Source organism: Callospermophilus lateralis, chromosome 1 (genome assembly GCF_048772815.1).
Source record: "Callospermophilus lateralis isolate mCalLat2 chromosome 1, mCalLat2.hap1, whole genome shotgun sequence".
Classification (NCBI taxonomy): Eukaryota; Metazoa; Chordata; class Mammalia; order Rodentia; family Sciuridae; genus Callospermophilus; species Callospermophilus lateralis.
The window spans coordinates 25,853,402-25,874,169 of NC_135305.1; the positions used below are offsets into that span (position 1 = coordinate 25,853,402).

Below are 20,768 nucleotides of genomic sequence, written 5' to 3' on the forward strand. Positions count from 1 at the left end.
CAGTAACATCATTAATATATGTGTATGTTTAACTAGGCTAGTTGTATTTTCATTAATTTTATTTATATAATTTCTACTTTGAAATTAATATAAATGCTGACTTTAATTACAGTTTATACACACATTTAATATAGTAGCGAAAACAAATTTCAATTTCTGGCTTACATTTCAATCTGTGTAGTTATTTAGGTAGATAATAATATTAAGACTGTTATGCATCTTCACATAGTTGATGGTACATATAAGTTATCTATATCTAGTAATGGTGTCTATTGGATAGGCTTTGTCTAAATAACTTTTATTTTTTGGAAAAAAGTAATTATGGGTCATTTGTAGGTTTTAATAGACCCACCCCAGTTCAGCAAAATGAACAAAGTAGCATTATGCATTTATGCTGCTTTGGTTTAACTTTGAAAGTTATTAAATTTCACCCATGGCTTTTAACGAGTTCACTCTTTACATCTCAAATCAGAAATGACTTGATATTTAAGTTGGGAAGAAGTTGGTTTAGTGGAAATACAATTGGGTTCCAAGTTGATTTCTTCATTAGCAAACATGTACTTTAACAAGTCCTGCAACCTTCCTATTTTCTGGTTTTGTCATCTGTAAAATAATATTGAACTAGATTATTGGTAACTTGCAGTGATAGTCCTGAAATTAATAATAACCCTTAAACAAAATATGCTCATATTTTACTTATTTCAAATATGAGCAGGGTAATAGTATTTATAGGTATGTGTTTATAGCAGCCAGGTGAGGCATGTGCATTTTTTTTTTGTAAACAAAAACACTTTGAATCTTCTATTTTGTGATTCTCTGCTGATATTCTGGGATAATTGAACAATTTATGAAACAAAAACAAGCAAAACGCAAACCCCACTGCCACATATCATACTTAAACAATAATGCTTTTTCCTTAACCCTTAAACAATTGAGGTGTAAAGTCCTATGAAATAAGTACACGATTCTTTAGGTTTAAAACTTTATAAGAGGACGATATTATTACAGTTTAGCACTTTGGAAATAGCCTGTTTGGTTAAGTAGGACAGTCAAGGAAAAAAGCTGAACTGAATTTTGGCTCATTGTGATTGTGTATATATGTAATTATTTCATTACTTTTTTCCCTTAGTGCACAGTATTGCATATTGTAGACTTAAAATGTCTGTATGGTTCTTATCTCAGCAAATAAGTACAGTTTTATTTACACTTTTTCACAGATTGTGGTGAAGAAAAAGTAGATAATTTGAAGACTTTTCCACACTCAATTCCAAAATATTCATAGACTTACTTTGGCTCTCTGTACCAACTACTATTTTCCCTGCACATTAACACATTGAAAAACTAAATTATTAAAACTTTTCAGACTTTTTTTAACTTACATTTTTCATCCATAGAAAATCAGACAGTCATTTTTTGTTGTTTTTAAGCTTAATGGTTTACTAAAAAGCTGAAATATTACTTTGATTTTAGTTCTTTTGGCAAATAATTAAAATCTAAATTCTCTTTCAATGGATTAGCAATGTTTATGAGCAGATTATTAAAATATATGTGTTTAATAATTTGCATAAACATTTAAAAGTAACATTTGTCTCAGTTTTTAATCAATACTTAAGAGAAAGTCCCCCAATAGTCATAGTTTTCCTGTCTTTTAGATAGAAAGAACTAAGAGGAATTTAGAGAGATAGTAGAATGAGTTAAGCAAGGTAGAGACAAATGTTGATTTCACAATTAAAATACTTTTAATAACATATACATAGGTCAAGATTGTATTTCAGGACTTGAATATTATTTCAAACTAGACTAGCACCTCATTTTTTTTTTTTTACTGTAGTCATGGAGTAAAGAACCTGTATTATTTGAAACTAGTGTTTGAATTAAGCTTAATATTGTACCATCAACTTTAGTGCCTTACTCAGCATTTATTGTGAATGTAGTCTTCTGTATAACTGAAGCTGTAATTTAAGTGCTCACATTTAAACCACAATAAGCAATACTTAAAACACTTTGAATAAATTGCTTTTAAAAAAGGACTATACATTTCCCTACCTTCTTTAACAAGATTATGCATGACATAATAGCTTACTGATGACTTTATTCTGGACATGTTTCTATGAATATGCTCACTGTACAATGATTGCCCTTTGAGACTCTTGAGGTCCCTAGAGGTTTTTGCTAAATGGCCCCTTAAGATTGTGTGTTTGGTGCTCTTTGTTTTTATAGGCTGCTATTTCTTCCTACCAAGGTAGCTGTTATTTCTTACAACTGTTTCTAGCAGCTCTTTCTTTGCACTTCTCATTTTGACTTGCTGATTATAACTGAGCTAGGAGAGCAGATAACTAAATTTCTAATGTGTATGTTCTTTAAAAAAAAACGTGCAGAGGTTTGAGTGAATTTGAGCAATTTAAACTTCTCAACATTCTGGTTGCTGAATAATCAGAAAAATGTCTGTCGCTGTATTTGAACTTGCTGGGAGAGATATAGATATGTGAAATGTTATAGAATATTATTAGCAGCTTAATCCTTTAAACAACTGTCAATGCAGTTACTTGTTTTTCTTGTTACTGTTTGCTTGAGTGTTCTTCTTACGACTGTTCATATCTTGACTATAATCTTTTTTTGGCAGTAGTAGGGATTGAACCCAGGAGCAAGTGTTCTACGGTTCAGCAGAACAGCCCTTTTGTTTTAAGACAAGTCTCATTAAGTTGCCCAGACTAACCTTGAATTTGCAGTCCTCCAGTCTCAGTCTCCCTGATAGCAGGAATTAACAGCCGTGTGCTACTGCACACAGCTTGATTATAATACTTTTGACTAAAGTTTTGTTAGTCATGCTGTATGAAGTAGAACTTTGGGTTGGGACTTTGATCAGCATTAGGTATATTGCTTTGGAGCAAGTTTGGTAAGTTTACGAATTCTTAGTACCCTACTGGTAAGTGCTTAACATGGAGATCCTCTTTTTGGTTGCTGGTTCTAGGTAGACTTTTCAGCACTCACAAAAAGTCATCATCTTTTCCTGCAGCTAAACTGGTTTCAGATTAAGTGACAACAGAAAAGAGCTATCTCCCAGGCATTTACTAGGGGGTATTTGTTTTAACTTTGTGGCTGCTGGATAAATGTCAAAAGTGGAGTTAGGAGATTCAATAATCACAGGAGAATGTGTGAGGCTTATCCACTCTTCTGTTCACTCTTACAGGTTTATAAAATTTACTTCTGGGTCAGTCCAAATCATCTTAGAGCAGCTGAGTTTGTACACTGTGTTGCTCCTTGTTGTGCTATCCCCATGTTATCTATTTTGTATTAGTAAAATTTCATCAGTGAAATGATGTATGTTGAGGTGTGTTGAGAGTCATCAGAAGAAGCAATCAGAGAGTCTTCTTGAACTTACTATCAAGAACACTGTTATGTCAAAAAGTAGCTACTTTGGGTGAAGACTTCTGTGAGAAATATCTGTGTTAGCACCAACAATTGTATTACTAAACAATTAATTTTCTTGTATCTACTGACACATGGATATATAACTGACAACTTTAACTTTTTATTGAATAGTTTTAAGAAATCTTAGTGTTAAATCTATAATAATCTCTAGAAAATACATAGAACATTACAGTAACACATTTAACCTTATTCCTAGCTCTACTATGCCCCAACATTTGGTGGAGAGATGAGTAATGGGGATTGAACCCAGGGGTACTCTACCACTAAGCTATGTCCCCAGCCCTTTTATTTTTTTATTTTGAGATGAAGTGCCATTAAATTATACAGGTTGGACTCCTAAGTTATAATCCTCCTGGGCTGGGGTTCAGTGGCAGAGCGCTTGCCTAGCATGTGTGAGGCAATGGGTTCGATTCTCAGCACTGCATGTAAATAAATGAAAGTTCATCAACATCTAAAAAAATGATTTTTTAAAAAAAAAATTGTAATCCTCCTGCTTCAGCCTCCTGAGCAAGTGAGATTACAGGCATGTGCCATTACTATTGGCGTGCCCCTTCTTTTAATAGAAATTTTATTGATTTATATGCTCAGAAAAGTGCACCTAGCATAAATATACTGCTCAGGCACCCTCCCCCCACATTTTGTGGCTTTATTTTTCATTCCACAGTGTGTTTTGATCAATGGAAGTTCTTTATTGAAAGTAGTCTAAATTTCTTTCATGGCTAATGCTGATTGTGATCATAAGAAATCTGCTTACTCCAAAGTAATGAAAACATCTCTTATTTTCTTCTAAACCTTTATTTTTTCACATTTATACCAACAATCCATCTTCAGTTTTTTTTAATTTATAGTATTATATATAGGGGTCAAGATTAAACATTTTTATTATCATTAGGAAATTTTCCTTTTTATCTTTAATAATGCTATCTTAAACACTATTTTGTCTGCAATTAATATAGTTAAAAGTTTTCTTTTATTATTTGTATCTTTGCCATCTTTTTACTTTCTGGATACTTAAAAATTTTCCAGTAGGCAGGATAGAATTGAACTTTGCATGTTACCTAGCTTGATAATCTTAGTCTTTTATTTAGGGTGTTTAGCTCATTTACATTTATGTTAATATTATTTTATTTGGATTTAAATCTGTTTTCTTAATATTTGGTTTATGTTTACTTTTTCTCTTTTCTTGCCTTCTTATTTATTAATAAAGTATTATTTATAGTTCTATCAATTCCACTATTCCCATTTTTCACTCTGCAAATTTACTAGTCATATGTTCTTTTTCTGTTTCTCTATATATTTATATTCAGTTTCTGTACTTTTGGAAGTTACCTTTGATTTATTGTATTATAATGAAAATTATGGCTTTTATTCCTTTTCCAATAGTGTAATAACCATTTATTTTTCATCACCCTAAAACATACTTTAAAAACCTACATATATTTTAAATTCTACAAGATTATTTCATTATTATTATATTTTATGCTCATTCAGAAAATACAAATTTACCCTTTCTTCCATCAATTTTGGAAGAACTTTAGCCATTGTCTTCTTACTCTTTAATTATATTTATGTTAAACTTTTCCAGGCCTCATTTGATTCACTCTTTTCTGTATTTTTAGTCTTTTTTCTCTTTATGCTTCTAGTTTTCTACATATATACAAACTATGTTCTTTTCCAGTTCATTAATATTTTCTTCTGTTGTATCTATTGTACTATTTAATCCACTATTTGATGAGTTTTTAATTTCAGATAGTTCTAGAATTTCTGCATGATTTTTATCCTCTGTCTTCTGATAAAAAGAACTATCCTTTCATGTATTATGTTCTTTTCTTCTATCCCCTTAAATGTATTTATTAACTATAGTTATTTTGAAGTTCTTGATATTGGTTTATAATATTTAGATCATTTTTACGTCTGTTTTTGTTTTTTGCCTCATGCAATTTTCTTTCTTTTTGCATGTCATTTTATATTGTGGTATGTCTAGAATTTTTTAAATGTCATGTAATGTGTTGATTTTTTTCTTTAGCACTTTCTTTTTTTTTTTCAATCCTATTATGCTGTTATGGTTTAGATCTGAGGTAACCTCAAAAGTTCATGCATGAGACAATGCAAGAATTCTCAGAGGTGAAAAGATAGATTATCAGAGAGGTATAGCCTAATCAGTGGAGTGATTAACTGGGCAATAACTGTAGATAGGGGATGTGACTGGAGGATCTCGAGCACACATTTGCCCGTCGTTCTCTTTCTCTCTCTTTCTGGTTGCCATTCTGGAGCAGCTTTTCTCTACCTCACCCTTCTGCCATGATGCTCTGCCTCACTTTGGGCCCAGAGCTATGGAGTCAGCCATCCTTGTGCCAAAATAAACATTTCCCCCTCTTAATTTTCTTGTCAGGTCATAGTGTTGCAAAGCTTACTAAAACATGCTAATCGTATTATAAACTATTAAGTGTTACATAACAGCATAACATACAATGGAGGACATCACATTGGAGCAAACAGATGGAATACACCACTCACTTTTAGAAAAACATGGCCTCCCCAGTTAACATGGGAGACTGAGCAGAGGAAATCACAAGATGGACCCCAGCCTCAGCAACTTATCAAGACCCTAAGCAACTTATCAAGACCCTAAGCAACTTATCAAGACCCTGTTGTTGGGAGCAGCGAATGAATTATAGGTCTTTGAACTGTCCAGAGACATAGGTGACACCTCCCTTGGGAATTGCTTGGTGTAGACGGAAGATAGCCCAACAGGTGACTCCCTGTGCAAGGGGGATTCTGCACCAGCCATGGAATTTTTTAGTTTGTGGCCTTGAGTTCAGACACCTGCTGCCCAGAGGGTAGAGAGTTATAGGCTCAAAGTGATAAGCCCTAATTGAGCAGTATTACTCCCAACTTCAGTTTTTTGAAGAAGTTTTCTCACAATAAATCCTTTTGATGTTTAAAACTATGTAATAAATGTGCCAAGCTTGCTTGTGGTCAGTCTTTCTCCACCAGAGTTGGCAGATCCACCGGGTCCTGGCTTTTTTCTCTACTTTTGCGTGTGTTTGTTTTTTCTTACTCCCTCTCAGCCTAGTTTGTGTAGCACAGAATAAAGCTGTTGCTCAGGACATGATACCTGTCTCACAAAAAAGGGGGGCTGGGGATGTGGCTCAGTGGTTTGGTGTCCCTGGGTTCACTCCATGGCACCAAAAAGAAATAAAATAAAATAAATCAAAATGTAGCTTAGTGGAAAAGCACCTCTGAATTCAATCCACAATACAAAATGGGGGTGGGGGAAAACATGGCCAACATCATGGTAGTGCCCATGGTAATAGTGTAGGGCAGTTCTCAGTTCTTTCATCAGTGCTGTCTTCCTCCAGAAGAAAGAGTGGTGGCTGATCACCTTTATCCAGTCAGGGACGGTTCTGAATCCAGGCTGGGTTTCAACTCTGATGAGTCTTTCACAACCTGTTGTTTGCCCTTGGACTTCCAGAGTTCTCAACCTAGATTTGATGATTTTAAATTCGCTTCCTCTAGCAGTTCCTGCACTATTACTTTGTCTTCTAGGATTATCAAGTCCTTTACTTGGTTTTTCACAAGCTTTCTCATTAGGATTTTAGTTTCCTGTACCTCTACAAGTTTCTTGTGCCACACAAGCCCCAGATAAAGGGAAAGGGTTTGAGACCTTCCCAAATCTACTTTAAAGGCTTTTCTGGATTTTGTCCCCATCACCAGCTTTCTGAGGGTACCAGACCCTACTAGCATTCAGAATTTGTAGGTATTCCTATGTAAAAGTATTATAAAAGCTCACTTTTTTGAACTTTCTCTTCTCAGGAGTCTTAGAGTCTTCCAATTCCTAATGTTTCAACAATTCTTTGCAGCCTTCAAGCACATGATTTTGTAACACTCTACAGCCCCCACCTCATTTTTCTGGCTGCACTCTGTGGGAGTGCTAGTCTATCACAGTCTATTCCATTCTACTTGAAATAGGAGGTCAGTTGTCACATTTTTAATTTTCTCTCCAGTTTTAATTTATACTAGTTAACTGATTGTATTTTATATTACCCCATAAGCAATCTCAAATATTTGCTCTGGTATAGGTTATAAAAATTAATACAGCATTCATTATGTTGTCTAGTTATATTTTCTCTTGCAGAATGTGAATTTTGTAAACATTAATAATTTTATTCACCATTGATTTTTATTTCCAGTATCTATTATATAGTGAACATGCTTATCAAATAATTCTAACTAGTCAAGTATAATAGTGGTGGATATTTACAAGCTGAGTTTGAAAGTCCAATTTAAAAAATACCTGTACTAATTCTAAAAAGTCACCCTAATGCATGAGAATAGCTTCAGCAATAGAATTTGCTTTCCTTTGAATAGCATTATTCTAATTAAAATTTATTTGGGAATTAAAGATAAAAAATTTATCTCTTCCAGTGTTTGAATAAAAACAATAGAATAGTAAAGATTGAGTTGAAATTAATAAATTTTTAAAAATTTATTTTCCCAAAGCAATCAACTTTATTGTCTATTTTTGAAAAACAACATTTTAGCCAGGCATGGTCCCTGGTACTTGTAAAACCAGCTACTAAGGCAGTATGATTGAGAATTCAAGGCCAGCCTAGGCAACAGATTGAGACCCCTAAAAAATTTTTTTCCACAATAATAATAGGTAAGAATTTCAAAATGACAAAATGCCTACTGTTTTGCAAATATTTTATAAAAGATAGAAAATGTATATAATGTGCAATTTTGTTGTTTTAATACCAATAATAAGAAAAATGATTTATTGCCCAATTTATCCAATTGTGATTATCTTTAGAAAAGGATAAGGAAATAATATCTGCCAAATTTTCAAATTTAACATTTGATTTTGAGATTTTAAAATCTCTCTTAGTATATGTAATTATAAAATGAAATCCTCTATTATATTTCAAATATAGTCTCAAAATTAATATTAACATATTTTAAAATTTAATAAAATTTTAAAAGCCCAGAAAATATCACTGTCTAACATCAGGAGAAAATGTATTTATTCATCTTATATCATGTATGGAAAGTATGTTTTTTGGATGAAAAACCCTAGCTTGAGCTTTATGATAAATAATGGAAATTCTAATTATAACATTTTTTAATCAGATTTATTTTTTAGTTAAGACTAACATTGCAAGTATTCAAACACAGATATCTGACAAAACATATGCTTTTCCTTTTATACTATGTTGCACTGAGTGTCAGATCAACTGGATCTTATTCTCCCATGAGTGTTGGTGATTGATACAGATCAATATTCCATGACTGCTACATATTACACGTTAAAAAATATAAATTTACATGCAGAAACTCAGAATTCCTGCATTTTTTTCTGTGCTTAAATGTTAAGTGTGGTGGTGATAATCTGAAAACAAAGGGGATGCATGTAGACAAATAGTAGTTTTTGTATAAGCTAACACTATGCTACATGTCTTGCATATGCTATATCTTTTCTTCACAATCATTAGGTAATTAGTTATTGAGGAACCTGAGTTCAGTATCTTGACAAGGACTGAACAAGAGCCAGGTATGAGTCCAAGCATCTTTCAGTGCCCAAGCCCCTGTTCTTTATATTGCTCTGCTGCTGCTTTGGAGTGTAGTTTACAGTGTGGTTTACTTGTGGTATTCTACTTGAATATTTTGCCTTTGGATAAAGAACAGATGGATTCGAAAGGATATGTGATCCAAGTGTATAATTTTTTTTTTTTTTGATGTAGTCTTACTGTTGGCCAGGCTGGTCCCAAACTTGTAGTCCCAACGGATCCTCCTGCTTTTCCAGTAGCTGGGACTATACCACATCCATCTTAAAATATTCTTTGTTTAAACAATTGTAGTTGGGTGTTCTTACATATAAGGTCAAACCAGTTAATTGATTTAAAAATGGAAAGTTTTTTTTTGCTTTGATAGATTTCTAATTTTAGAAAAAAATTTTTTTGAGGGGAAATTTTGTCTTTTATTTTTTTTAACATTATGCTTCGTTGTCAAGTTGAACAATCTCCAATAATCAATCTGCTTATATAGCAAGATAAGATGTTAATACTATAGTATCTCATTCTTTTTAAAAAATATTTATTTTTTAGTTGTAGTTGGACACAATACCTATATTTTATTTATTTATTTTTTTAATGTGATGCTGAGGATGGAACCCAGGGCCTTGCATGTGCTGAGCGAGCCACAACCCCAGCTCAGTATCTCATTTTAAGGTGCTCAGATGAACAATTTTAAATTTTGAAAGTACAGATAGGGTATGTATTTTAAAATATACTACTTCTCTCTTTCAATAGAGTTAACTCTGCTAATTATAAGGATACATTGTAAGGAATTTTTACATTAGGTAATTTTTTTTTAAATGATAGAATAGAGACTTTTGAGTTTTGGGGTACAAACTCAAGGAAAGATGGTTGGAACTTTTTGTTGTTATTCCAATAAATGTTTATTTTCAGAATCAGGCAAATAATTGAATTTGGCGTATGGATAATAATCTGTAGATTTCTGCTAAAAGGATACATTAAAAGTATTTTTTCTCATTTTAAAATGATTTATATTATACAAAAAATGGAAAAATACACATAATATTTGTGAATTCTTGCATAATTCTTTCAAAAAGAAGGCATGTTACTAATTTCAATTTTTTAAAAATTTCTGATGTAAAATCTGACAAAGAAAATGAGCCTTCCATTGAACAGCTCTTATCACCTGTAGTCAATATTCTGTATTGTCATATCTCTTGGCTGTCAACTCCTTGTTGATTGTTGATGATGGCTATTATTTTAATAGCAGAGAATAGTTTACTCTGTTAATTATAAGGATACAGTGTAAGGAATCCTATAAGTTGGGTGTGAAAAAAATAGTAAGAAATCTCTCAGAATTTGAATATTTAGTGCTGGGGTTGTGACTCAGTGGTAGAGTACTTGCCTTGTATGCACAGAGCACTGGGTTTGATCCTCAGCGCTACATAAGTAAATAAAATATAAAGGTATTGTGTCCATCTACAACTAAAATTTTTTTTTAATTAAGAAAATGTTTGAGAAAGAATTTGAATACTTATGGTATATTTTAAAAATTTTAATGACTATTCTGAACCATTTTTAAATGTGACAGTTCTAGATGGTTTTATATACTTTAGTTATCTTCAGACTTATTTGATTTTTTTCCTACTCAATCTCTATATATGTTAATGTATATGTATGTATTACTATTAGGAGACCTTAAATATTAGAGGTGAATTTCTACTTTTTAAGTAGATTCTTTTCAATAAAAAGTAAAAAAAGAATTATTTTTGATTTTGTTGTTCTCATACTTTTGCATTATTTTTAATTATAATTGTTACAAAACAAAACTGTGGAAGGAATTAATATAGTTATAATGAGCATCTTTTATAGTTTTGTTACTCATTTCTCTTCATTGTATTATCAAAGGGATAAACATAATTCACATATTTTGAGGTTTGAAGGTTTTACTAATAATCATTTTTATTTCTTTTAAAATTTTTTAAAAATTGTAGATGGAAAAATATCTTTATTTTATTTATTTATCTTTATGTAGTGCTGAGGATTGAATCCAGGGCCTCTCATGTGCTAGACTGAGCTACACCTCTCACTGAGCTGCAACCCCAACCCAATCACTTTTATTTCTAAGCTAACAAAAATTTCCTGTGAATATTGAAGTTGGAAAAAAAAAATTTGAAATAGACATTTCAAAAATTATTTCAGAATTTTCATTATAAGTTGCTTTTATGTTAATTTTTTATTTTGTAACTCTTATGAAAAAGCTGTTACTTGGATTTGATTTGGTATTTTTAGATATTCATCAAATTGTCACTTTATTATTTAAAAATCACTCCTTTTCAAGAAATAGATGACTAATATTAATGTCATCATTATCAGGAAATAGCTCAACATCTGTGTGATATTTTTTAGACATACTGAAATTCTTTTTACAGGTTTGGTTTTTATAGCACATCTTAGCTAGTTACTGTGTTATAGCACAAAGATTCTCATTACTCTGGCATAATGGAGCTAACTACATGACTTAGAACAGTAAGTGTTGAGTGGGAAGATTTAAATAGTTGGAAGTAAAACACAGATTCTGAGGAACTGTTTTGCCTTCTGAAGTTTTGGTTCATGTTGATAGGAGAGGTTAAATATATATGATCAAGCAAAGCTGGGGAATATTCTTCTTCATTATTAACCTTAATATAATAGAAATTATTTAAAATGCTTTTTCACTCTCCTTTTTGTACTTAGAAATAACAGAAGTTGTGTTTAATATGCTTTAGGGTATTTGGAATTTGGTTTTTGTTTTAGTTTTTTAGTCAGGTGTTGAGTTAAAAGTAATTTGGTGCTTTGAGATTCACCATCTTATGTTTTTATCATGCACATAGTATCTTTTATAGGAAAATTTAGCAGTTTTCCTAGCAATCTTCTTCATTCCCCACTGTTTGTCTTGGACACTCAGATCTGTCTTCCCTGTAAGGCAGAATTATAAAGGCGAAGGACAAAGGAATTTGTATCCTGATTTTGATGGTGAATATGCAAATCTATACATGTTAAAAAAATAAACTTTTATTTTGCCATGACATTGGTAGGCATTTGAACATTTCTTTGCCATTCTTTCACTACAGAATTTTCAAATAAATCAATAAGTATTTCTTAAGTACAATATTGAAGACATTGTCCTAGGTGTTGAGGAAGATACCAGCATGCAGATGGCATGTTTCTGCCCTGGAGAATTTGTATTTTAACAAGATAGGGATACGCAGCACAAGTAATGGCTGTAAGTTAAACTGTAATTGTCTCTTAAGAGAGATGCAAACAAAATGCTAGTTAGTGTTAGGAATATGAAGGTAGATAATTCTTCATTGAAGAGATAGCGTTTGAGCTGCGACCTAAAAATTTTTTGATCTTTGACAATCAGAAATAGAAAGGACATTCTGATAGGAAGAACAAATATAAGTATTATTTATAGATTGCAGGTTTTCTTATCTACAACTTATAAAAAACTGAATTTAGGCAGTTGTGGTGGTACATGCTTATAATACCAGCATTTCTGGCTGAGGCAGGAGGTATTGCAAGTTCAAAGGCAGCCTCAGAAACTTAAGGAAGCCCTAAACAACTTAACAAGGCCCTGTCTCAAAATAAAAAAGGGCTGGAGATGTGTCTCAGTAGTTAAGCACCCCTGTGTTCAATCCTTGATATAAAAACAAAAATAAAAACAAACTGGGTTTGCAATTTATGAATGCTCACATCCTGTTCTATTCTATTTTGTGTTCAAAAACTCTGAAGTCTCAAAATCAAATTTATTACTAGTTCTCAGATTTTTCTGGACTGAAAGTGGGGTTATATCCTGATAAATCTATTATAAAATGAAAATGTTATAAATAAAAAATAGTTTAATATACCCAACTTTCCAAACATTGTAGCTTAGCTTCACCCACCTTAAAAATGTTCAGAACACTTACTTTTTTTCTGCAGTAGAACAAAATCATCTAACACAAATCTTACTTTATAATAAAGTGTTGAATAGTTCATGTAATTTATTGAATACTGTACTGAAGGTGAAAAATAATTTTGTGAGTATACTTTTACACCATCAAAAAGTAGAAAAATCATAAGTAAACCATAGCAAATTGTGGCTTTTGAGTAGTTTGGAATTAATAGTTTAGATCTTATTTTGATTCTGATTTTAATGACTGTGAGGACAGAGAGCTGTTTTATATTTATTTAAAAAAATTTTTTTGTAGTTGTAGATGGACAGCATTTATTTATTTTTTTTATGTGGTGCTAAGGATTGAACCCAGTGCCTCACAGTGCTAGGCAAGCGTTCTGCCACTGAGCTATAGCCCCAGCCCCAAAGAGCTATTTTAAAGTCTTAGTTTGTGAATAGGTAGTATCTTAAACTTTTCAGACTGCTATACCAAAGTACCTTAGACTGGGAATTTATAAATAATATGAATGTATTTCTCAGTTTTGGAGGCACCATGATGAAGGTGCTAGCAGGTTAATTGTTTGGTAAAGGACATTGCTCCTGTTTGGTGCCTTCTGGGCAGAAGAAGCAAGCAACCTCCCTTGGACCTTTTCCACAAGGATGCCAATAAAAGAGCATCACCTCCCAGAAACTTCACCTCTTGGTACTATTGCTTTGGGGTTCAGATATGAACATATGAATCTGGGGAAGGCACATATTCAGACCATACCAGGTATTAAGTGTACAAGTGAAAAGCTTAGTTTTTATTTAAATTTATCTATTTACAGAGTGAATTTGAATAGGATTTTCAGAATATATAATCTTATAAAATATTTCTATAATTCTTCCCCAAATTGCCTTTATCCCAGTTTTTTTATACTTACATGGTAAATGAATTAACTCTGCCTAAAAGCAACAATAATCTTTTTTTCCCTCCTTAGGTTTTCTGTGAAGACCCTCATTGATCGATCTTGCTTTGAGACAATTGATGATTCCTCTCCCGAATTTAACAATTTTGCAGCTATTTTGGAACAGATTCTAAGTCACCGGCTAAAAGGTAACAGCATTACTGTATTATTCACTCTCCTCAAAGTTTTTATATATATATATATAATCTTGAAATTTTAAGAAACAATACAGTATGGTGTGTTTTAGATAGTAGCCATCTACATCTTAAGAAACATAAAACTGCTTTCACAATGCATAATCTTTTGACCTTTGTTCCTAGAAAAGAATTTCTGTTCTCAATTTTACACTATCTCTAGGATGTGTTAAAAATGTCAAGTATATTTATTGCCATGTTCAAGAACAAAGTTGTTTTCCAAAAATAATAATAAAAGCTTAAAATTAAATGATAGCCCATCCCAAAGGTTACTAGATGATATTTTAGTGATTTTATAAAAGAGCAGTCCAGGCACTTTGATTTCTTAGCATCTACTCCTTTAAATTATAAATCTTTGAAATATTTTGGCATTGAGTAGGTTAAAAAAGATGTAAAAGAGCTGTTGACTTGAGTTTTCTTTAATCAGTAAATATATATCTCTTAAAATTTAAAGGGGAATAATGGGAGCTATGTTCTCTCTGAATTCTAACATTTAAAAAATATATCTATAAAAATATCAAGAATTATATAGTATAAATCTTACTAAAAATAATGACTTTTTACATTAAAGTTTTAATAGCATAGTTTAAAATTTATCGTAGTAATCTACTTTGTTACTAGAATTTATAAGAATCTCCCAAGAGTAATCTAGAGGCTTTTTGTATTCTGTACTTTTTGATGTTGACAGCATCAAAGTTTTACTAAGCATTAGATCATTTGAGTAGTAGTCTTATTGGCCCATAGCAAAGAGATGAACTCACATGGGAGGAAAAACAAAATCTGAATTCTGTTAGCCATATGCAGTTAAAATGGTGTCTATAATATCACTAATGCTTTTCTATTGAAGTTGATTATTTTGCATCTTTGAAGGTTATTGCTGTACTTTCCCCCCTGCCCAGTTTCCTGCCATTAATATGTTGCTTTTTATTAAAAATATGTTTTTATAAAAACAAAGATATGGGTGTATTTTGAGGTATTTTCAGTGTTATTATATTGTGTGATGATCATATTTTAAAACTATAAACATAAATTTATAAATAATACCTGACCAAAAACCACGTAGAACACAGGAGACCCTAGTGTGCCTTATGTTAACAAGCTTTTTATCTTAAGACCCAACTTCCCTTGATTTGGTATACATTTAGTACACAATACTCTCACAAAATGTGTAGAAAACTTTCAACAGAAAAGAATAAGGCTGTGCTGAAATTTCCTTGATGAGTGATTTTTGCAGACTTACTACATGTAATTGGACTTCTCCTACATGCTAGACTGCCTTCTTCTGAATACAAAATACAGATTGTGAACCTTCAGAATTACTTCTTCTGAATACAAAATACATACTGTGAACCTTCAGAATTACTTCTAAACAATCACGTATATTACTGTTACTTCTGAAAAATACTATAATGAACATTTAGTTCCTAGTTGATCTATAGATAAGAATTCTGCTTAATGGGATTAAGACCACAAGAAAGCTGAAGCAGTAAGATTTGTGTTAATTTTCTAGACTAGGTAAGATCAGTAATTAAAAATACACTTAAAAAAAGTCCCTATAAACTGGCTATTATGATCACTGTAATTGACATAGATATGAATCAGAAATGATATATAAATTTAATATGAATATTTTAAAGACTCAAGTATCTGGAACTTTTATATATTATTTTCCATTTGTTAGTTTCTAATATATATTTATTTTACTTTTGAATAGGTTATATAAAATTTGATAGTACCCTGTGTTTACTTAAAGTTTAGTTATATATTAACTAAAAAAATTTTACAAATTTTTCTTTATATAAGTATAAATTTAAAATATATAGATTTATGAGATTTTAAGATTTATTTTTCTTCATCTACTACTTATTTTTAAAGTAAAGGACATTTGGTTTAAACGTTAAATTTTTCCAGAGAAAGATAAAATCTCCCTCAGATACAATATAAGCTATGCTGACATAGGTAAATTGAAGCGATGACACAATTATCTATTTAATTCACTCTGAAAGACCCATTACTGAAGAAAAGGAGGCTTTTAAATCATAGACATTAATCTTATTTGCAGTAATCCCTCAATAAGATGATGGTCTTACTTTTTCTAGAATATGTCTGAGAAGTAGGGATTAATTATAGAATATTAAAAATGAAAGAGACTTTCTTCTTTTAATATGACCCCCACATACGCTAATAAAAGCCATTGCGGGGCTGGGGGTGTAGCTCAATGGTAGAACACTTGCCTGATATGTGTGAGGCACTGGGTTTGATTCTCAGCACCACATAAAAATAAATATATAAAATAAAGGTATTGTGTCCACCCACAACCCACAACCCTCCAAAAAAATACTACTGCAGAAGCTGGGTATATAAGTGGAATGTTTTGTTGAAGCCAGGGTTTTGAATTTAGGCATTTTTCTTGCACAGCAACAATTGCACTTCCCACCCCACAACTCCATACCACCATTTCAGGTAGCACCAAGGGTCCCAGATTAAGAAACACTGTTCTGTACTAGTCTTGTCTCCCACTGAAATACTCCACTCAACAATATTTCTGACTGGTGGACATATAGTTTTTTGTGTAAATACTTCTGATCTCTGGGAACTTATTAAAGTAGTCCATCACATTTTTTTGGACAGTTCACATTGTTAGGAAGTTCTTAGGTATGCAAAACTAACCTATCTTCTATGCTTTGATCTTTTTCTGCTACTTTCATTTTTAATATTCTATGATTAATCCCTACTTCTCAGACATATCCTAGAAAAAGTAAGACTATCATTTTCTACTACTTTAAAAAATGTGCTTAATAAATATTTTAAAATTAATATTTTCCCCATTTGCTTTTTTTCTCTTTTAAGATATTTCTAGTTCCTTCAATCTTTTGGAATCACCACAGTTTAGCTATTATTCTGATTTATCACTGATTTGTCTTAAAGTCTAGGTTATGTAAAATACTTCAGAGAGGCTAAATTCTGTACTAGTCAGAATTTTAAATTACATTGATTTTTGTTTTTATTTCTACATCACATATTTGGTTGACATGAAGTTGAACTCATGTGAAATCCCAAGACTTTTAAAAAGTTGATCACTTCTGATTTTTTTTCTCTAAATTAGTTTATCTGAGCTGAAGTTTGATAAGGATATATGCAATATAATTTCTTTTGTCAACCATTTTAGAGATAGGTGAGATGACTATGAAAAATCCAATTATGGTCATGTGTTGCTTAATGTGGGGATACATTTTGAGAAAAGGATTGTTCATCAATGTGCAAACATCATAGACTGTATTTATACAAAATAAGGTGGCTACAACATCACTAAGAGATACAATCTATAGGATCACCATGGTACATATTATCTACTGTTGAGTGAAATCTTGTTATATTGGACATGAGTGTAAGTGGAAAGCTAACCCCATGTTCATGGATTAGAAGATGAATATATGCATAAAATATCGATACTGCCAAAACTATCTATAAATTCTATGCAGTGGCTATCAAAATTACAATGACATTTTCAACAGAAAAAAAATCCTGAAATTGACATAAAGCCACAAAAGATTCTGAATAGCCTAAGTAAATCTGAGAGCAAAAAGAACAAAACTTGAGATTGCAGACCAGAGACATCAAATTATATTACAAAGCTACAATAATCAAAATAGCATGGTGTTGGCATAAACAAGGACAGCTTAACCAATGGAATAGCATATAGAGTCCAAAAATAAATTCAAACTTGATTTTAGGTGAAGTAAACCAGAGATATAAAGGATAGCATCTTCAGTAAATAGTGTTAACACAATTGAATATTGACATGCATGCAGAAGAATTAAATTAAACCTTTATCTCATACCATATACAAAAATCAAAGTGGATCAAAGATTTAAATGTAAGACCTGGATAATAAATAATAAATAAAGCTACTAGAAGAAAATGGGAATATCTCTCTGATATTAGTCTCATCTGAGCAATGGTTTTTTTTTTTTTTAAATATGAATTCAAAAGGGCAGGCAAAAAAAGTAAAAATAGACATCTGGAATTAGATCAAACTAAAATGTTTCTGTATGACCAAGGAAATAATCAACAGAGTAAAGAGAAACCCACAGAATGGGAGAAAATATTTGTAAACCACAAATCTGATAAGGAGTTCATATACAAAACACATAAGGAACTTAAATAACCCAAACAGTGAAAAAACAAATAACCTGATCACAAAATGGGCAAAAGACTTGAATAAACAAGTGCTGGCAAGGTTATGTACTGTTGCCCTACTGGTGGGAATGTAGTATAACCATTATAGAAAACAGTATGGAAGTTCTTATTTTAAGTGAAAACAGAACTCTCTTATGATCAAGAAATCCCACTTCTGGGTACAAATCCAAAAAAAAAAAAAATTAAATCAGTATGTCCAAGAAATATTAGTATTCTCGTGTTAATTGCAGAATTGAATTATTCTCATTATCCAAGATAAGGAATCAATATATGTGTCCATCTCAGATGAATAGATAAAGAAACTGTTATATGTACACAGTGGAGTACCATTCAGCCTTTAAAGAGAAGGAAATTCTGTCATTTGTGACAACGTGGATGAACCTGGAAGACATGTTAAATGAAATGAACCCAGATATAAAAAGGCCCATACTGCATTGTCTCACTTTTATGTGGGATCTAAAAAATTTTGATCTCCTACAAGTAGAGAGTAGAATGGTGATTACAAGATGCCAAGAAGGTGGTGGGGACATGTTGGTCAAAAGATGAAAATTTTTGGTTAGGTAGCAGGAATATGTTCAAAAGATCTGTTGTACAATTTGAAAACTATAGTTAACAGTTTATTGGATATTATAACATTTCTAAGAGAGTGTGTTTTATGTTCTCTTCACACACATGCACCCCCACACATACACAATCATAGTATGTGAGTGCTATGTCTGAAAATAATGTGCTGGGAATTTATCTTCCAGTGTAATGGTGTTGGTAAGTGGGGTGTTTGGGACTTGTTTAGATTGCATTTGAATTAAGCTCTGGTGAATGGAATAATGCGCATATAAAAGGGCTTGACAGAAAGAGTTTGTCCTTTTTTTTTTTTTTTTTTTTTTTCCCCCTTTCTGCTTTTTTGCTGTGGGAGAGTAAAGTATTCCTTTTCTCTGAAGGACACAACATTTTGAGTGCTTCTCAAAAGCATGCACTAGACTCTCATCAGGCACCAAACCTACTGGAACCTTTATCTTGGATTTCCCAGCCTCCAGACCTGAGAATAAATTTCTGGTTTTTTAAAGATTATTCACTCTCAGGTATTCCGTTATAGCAGCACAGAACAAGCTAAGACAGAAATGTAATGAATGTTAATTAGCTACATTCTATATATGTATTCATGGACAATCTATACCATATATATTATTTGCATTTGATACCATTTGTATTCCATAGCATTATATTATATTGCATTTGATATGTATGTATTTAATTTTGTCAGCCCAAAAACATTTTTTAAAAGAAGTTTTTAAAAAGAAAAGGAGTTGATTGGGCCTGGGGTTTTGGTGGTACAGTGTTTGCCTAGCATGTGTGTGTCCCTGGGTTCGATCCTCAGCACCACATATAAATAAATAAATAAATAAAATAAAGGTATTGTGTCCAACAACAACTAAAAAAGAAAAAAAAAAAAAAGAAAAAGACTTGATAAAGTCTAAGGTTTTTCCAGGGGAAAAGAAAGAAAAAAAGAGTAGCCTGTGAAAGTAGAAAATATGGTATGCAAAAACAAAGAAGAAAGAATATATGGTATGCATTGATAGAGTAAAGAACTCCTAGAAATTGGTTGGCTGGGTAAGAGAAAGCTGAGAAGAGGTCTGATATAGATATTCCAGACTCTATGTGGCCATTACCCAAGAAAACCTAAAAGGAAGAGCATGTTTGGGAAAAAGGAAAACACAAAGGTTGGTTTTGGACACCAAGGAAAACAAGATAAAAGAAAAATGGCAAAATGAAGAGAAGTTAGATAGAAAACACTCATTATTCAAAACAAAGTTAGTTTTAGTTAAAATTAAATGGGTAGCCTCAAAAAGCTTAATTCTTTGAGGAAAAAAACAGCTGGTCTTTTTTTTTTTTTTTTTAAACTTGTTAGTTGTGTCATGATTTACCATTACCTTTCTTGCAGTGTTATTCATACTTCAGTTTTATTCAGTGTCACTAAGCCACTTAAATTTCTGATTACTCATTCAAAACTATACTGTGTTGGATGCAGTGGCACACGCCTGTAATCCCAGAAGCTCAGGAAGCTGAGACAGGAGGATTGCCATTTCAAAGCCAGCCTCAGCAATGGTGAGGCGCTAAGCAACTCAGTGAGACCCTATCTAAATAAATACAAAATAGGGCTGGGGATGTGGCTCAGTGGTCGAGTGCCCCTGAGTTCAATCCCTGGTTCCCCCCACTGCCCCCAAAAATAATGGGTGATCTATAAATATGTTTGTTCACTTATTTATTCAGTTACTACTTAGTGAGGTACTGTTGTACTGGGCATATATTACTGAATAAAACAAAAATTCTTGCCCTCATGACTATTCGTTCTATTAAACAGGGAAAACAATTAGGAGGACTTCTACTTTTGAGAAGATGAAATTGACATAATTATCAGTCACTAAGTACAACCCCAATCCCTGGAAATTTTAGATAATAGAAGCACAAGGAGACTCTGAAAGGCAGAAGAAGAAAGACTGCCTGGGAACCTCAGGAATGCTACAGTAGTAGGTTTCCTGGATTTTCT

General features: G+C 32.0%; 2 protein-coding genes across 8 annotated transcripts in view; one reads left to right on the forward strand and one right to left on the reverse strand.

The window, feature by feature from the left end:
- Positions 1 to 20,768, reverse strand: part of Abcb1 (ATP binding cassette subfamily B member 1) — a 179,584-nt gene that overhangs the window by 117,238 nt on the left and 41,578 nt on the right. The window lies entirely within an intron of this gene.
- Rundc3b (RUN domain containing 3B) overlaps positions 1 to 20,768 on the forward strand; it is a 139,442-nt gene that overhangs the window by 1,640 nt on the left and 117,034 nt on the right. For all 7 annotated transcript variants that reach the window (XM_076860698.2, XM_076860703.2, XM_076860740.2 and 4 more), the window contains exon 2: positions 13,863 to 13,978. In XM_076860698.2, the coding sequence (XP_076716813.1) occupies positions 13,863 to 13,978 (116 nt within the window). The remainder of the gene's footprint in view (positions 1 to 13,862; positions 13,979 to 20,768) is intronic.